The 4,023-nt window shown below is 46.6% G+C and overlaps 1 protein-coding gene across 1 annotated transcript in view; it reads left to right on the forward strand.

Annotated features, from left to right (window-relative positions):
- LOC116653031 (PHD finger protein 7-like) overlaps positions 1–365 on the forward strand; it is a 2,292-nt gene extending 1,927 nt beyond the window's left edge. The window contains exon 7 of the mRNA XM_032443171.1: positions 103–365. Within this exon, the coding sequence (XP_032299062.1) occupies positions 103–365 (263 nt within the window). The remainder of the gene's footprint in view (positions 1–102) is intronic.
- Positions 366–4,023: the final 3,658 nt, after the last annotated feature.

Consider the following 4,023-nt stretch of genomic DNA (forward strand, 5'->3'; position numbering starts at 1 on the left):
CCGGCCCCAGAGACACCGCGGGAGCCGGCAGACAACAACAACCCCAGGTGCTCAGAGCTGCACCCGCAGCTACACAACACCGGGAGCACCGGGGTCCTCCAGGGCTTCCAGAAGAGCTGACGGAAGCCCATGCAGACATCCAGGGCGGGCCCGGACTCGAAGCCGCTCGCCTCTCCATCGTCGGGCTGCCGAGACCAACAGCCAGCCCCGAAGACACCGCGGGAGCCGGTCCAGGCGGCGAGGGCCAGCCCAGGGGCGGAGCCGCTCCCGGCTACCACGTCGGGCCCAGCACATCACCAGCCGGCCCTAATGATGCCGTAGGAGCAGCCGTGTACAAGCTCCTCTTCCTAACCATCGTCATCTGAGGACTATCCAACGCCATCTGAATACTAATGAATGTCATCTGAGGCCTATCCAATGTCATCGGAATTCTAACCAACGTCATCTGAGGCCTATCCAACGTCATCTGAATACTAACCAGTGTCATCTTAATACTAACCAATGTCATCTGAATCCATCACAATAAAACTTAATTCCTTCATGCCACTGTCAGTTTGGTTCTTCTCTGCCTTTCCCGAGGTGGGCAGCTTTAAGGCCTGGATTCACAGGCTTCCTTTCCCCAGCACCCAATCCATTCTTTCTTCCCTTCAGCGTGGTTCAGGCTGAGCTGTGTTCTGGCCCTGACTCCAGCAGGGTGCAAAGTTTCCAACGCACAACGTGGAGGATGCCAGTCTGGCATTTGCAGCCCTGTTCTGAGGTACACATCTTCCACACACTCTAGAAACCTTCTAGGCTGCTGCTTTTGCTCTGTTATGTATTTTCAGCATAGACTGGGGAAGTCTACTTCCCCATGGGAACAAATTCTGCCAGCTGCTCATAGAGTGCCTCATCCATTTATTCATCCTGGTTAGGTGGTCTATAACAGACTGCCTCAAGGTTGTCAGCTTTGTTGGCTTTTCCCCTCATCCACATGTACTCAACGTTAATATTCCAAGGCCCAAACTCAGCAACACACTCTTACAGAGCCCTTATGCCACTTCTTCCTTGCCTCTCCCTTCTGAAGAGTTTATAGCCCTTCACTGCAGGAATACAGCCATGAGAATTGTCTGACACTGTCTCATTAATGGCAACTAAGTCACAGTTTGCCTGATGCACAATGGCTTCCAGCTCCTCCTGCTTGTTGCCCATGCTTTGTGCATTGGTGTAGATGACTCAGCTGAGTCATTGGCCTCCCCCCTAGACCCATCATTGCTCCCTCAGGCTCATCTAGCAAACCTCGTTTCATCCCTTTCCCCCTTCAGACCTAGTTTAAAGCCCCAGCTCCTGGGCTAGGGATCCATTTTTCCTTTTGAGACAGATGGAACCCATCTGCAGCCATCAGGCCAGGTGCCAATTAAATCACTATAGTCAAAAAAACCCTGGATTTCCTGCAATTCCACCAGCCTCTCATCCACATATTTATGAGATGGGTTTTCCTGGTCCTCTTCCAAGGCAAGAGGATGCAAGTGCCGGACTGCCTTGGACTAAAGTAGTAGCTTATGTTGCACAGAAGAAAGGAATGCTCTCTCATAGAATGTCACATCATAATTTTGAGTAATCCCTGCAGAGATGAACTACATTAGTCTAAGTGAAAAAGAGCTTCCAGGCAACTTACAAGAGTGGGAAAATGGTTGTTTGGGTCAGAGAGGTCGAATTCTGAGAATCTGAGAGGTGAACTCTTATGAACGGTAAAGTCTGGGAGAGGAAGATTAAAATTAAGCAAGGGTGGGGCTTTTGTTGTGTTCATGTGCTGAGCTTCCAATATAACCGTGCTCCAAGAAGAATGATAGAATAAACCAAGGGAATGGGTGTTGTGATCTTTCAGTGCACCATGCAGTAGACAGAACAGTCCACCGATAAGTATTAAATTGCAGTCATTGTCCTGGATATTTGTTCAAAGCTTTGCTAAGCTCTTTTCCTTCTCAGTCTTTGCCCAGTGACCTTCATTTAGCCTCCTTAACAGGCATGGCTGGGACAGCCAGGCATACATCCCCTAACTGGTAAAGATAAATAGATTCATAGAATTGTTGGGTCTGAATTGCATCCACAGCATGTGTGCTCTGAGGATATACTCTTTAGCTCAGGCAGAAGTTATGGGCTTGAATTTTTGGGTGAAATTCTTTGGCCTAAGCCATGTGACGAGCCAGCCTCAGCTATCTAATAGACACTTCTGGCTTTAAAATCCACGAATCCATGAAAGAAAAGCCATCTGTTTTATGCTTTGTTTTGTTTTGTTTTTTTGTTTTGTTTTTTTTTTTTTGTTTTTTTTTCCTGCAAGCCTGCTATCTCTCCAGGCTACCTATACTCAGCTTTCAGCATCTTCAAGCTTAAAGAGTCTTAGTGATTACCATTCTACCATTTTGCACCTCCCAGGCTTTTGCATGGAGGCCTCCAGAGACTGGAGCGAAACAAAGTTTAGTTGTCATTCCAGTTCACCAGTCAAACTGTAGGCTGGCTGACTGCAATGGTATCGTCATCAGCACAGAATGACAGAGCTGGTTCTTGAGAATGAGCTGGAGACTGGTGACACTGCTCAGTAGAAATGGCATCGGAAAGCTGAGAGGTCTTAACAGCAGTCTTACCCTTCAGCTTCTTCCATTTTCATTCCTATATTGTGCTTTCAATTAATCAGGCTTCTGGTCCATCAGCACCTTAAGAATAATCCTGCTATCCATGCTCTGTATCTCCTTCTCAATAACTTAAAGATGGATTCTTACTTAAACTGGTGCCATTTCATTGCCTGCAGTGGGGTCACTTGGAATTGCCATAGGTCCATGGGGAGGAACACTGTCCACTTTACGTAGTCCCCATTTCACCCTCACAAAAGCTCATTTGTTTTTATTTTTCCAGGCTCTAATTGAACCAAGCCATAGTTTCCGCTACCTCTGGAATCAATATTTTCTCTGTCTTCTGACACTTCTTTTTTTTATTTTATTTTTACATGCGGTCTCCAAAAGGGTATAATTTACTGTTAATACCATGCAATCAAAGACAATGGCAGGATCCCTGCGAGCAGAGCAATCCTGGCTTCCTAATCATGGCCCTCAGGCTCCACAGAAGAATTACAATCCTGCTCAAGGAACAGAGAATGCTTTCTCTTGTGAGCACAGCTTAGTATTTTAAAGCAGGAAAATCTATGTCTCTCTTTGCTCAGAAGGACATGGCTTCAAGTTGAATCACCCCTTGGGAAGTAAGAAATGAAGATTCTCTGGTTGGGAAAAGCAGGATGAGTGCAAAATAGCCCATACTGCATTACTACATGTCCTTTGTGTTAGAAAGGGTACCTGTAAGCATGCAAGGCCACTTCCAGCCCTGTTCAGTGATAAAGGATAATAAACCATAGTACAGATGGGAATTCTTCGGTGCAGGTTGTGGCGTTTATGAACAGCCACACCATGTTACACTGCAGTTCATGTACCAGAAGCACATCTGGTCCCACTGGGCACCATGTGGACTTGCCATGCAATGTTCTCAAAGATGATTCAGCGTCTTGAGAACTTTCCACTTGAGCATTTCCAAAGCAATTCAAATGCTGAGAGATAGAAATGCTGGTTTGGCAAGTCCAAGTACTGTTATGGTCCACAGAACATTTAACAGGGCAATGTGTAAGATATCCCACAGTATGAACCATAAGGGGGGTAATCCCACAAACACACACATCTCTTACCAACATTCAGACACTTTATAACAGCCACGTTTTGGGTGCAGCTCCTGAACTGATGTGACACTGAACAGCGTCAGTGCAAAGGGTGAAGGGTTTCTTTTGTGAGCACACCTAACAGATATCAGGTGGGTCCCTTGGCTCATTTCACAGTTTGCTGGCAATTTGGAAGCACTGTGAAGGAGTTCCATGCAAATCATCACCAGTTTGACCAGAAGGGGTGGTAGAAGAGCTCGGTAGAGATGGTATCACTGTGCAGGGAGCACCAGAAAAACGGCAGCACATGAAAAAACCCTGAGTCCAATTGTGGACTTGAACAGATC

This window comes from Coturnix japonica, chromosome 1 (genome assembly GCF_001577835.2).
Source record: "Coturnix japonica isolate 7356 chromosome 1, Coturnix japonica 2.1, whole genome shotgun sequence".
NCBI classification, from domain to species: domain Eukaryota; kingdom Metazoa; phylum Chordata; class Aves; order Galliformes; family Phasianidae; genus Coturnix; species Coturnix japonica.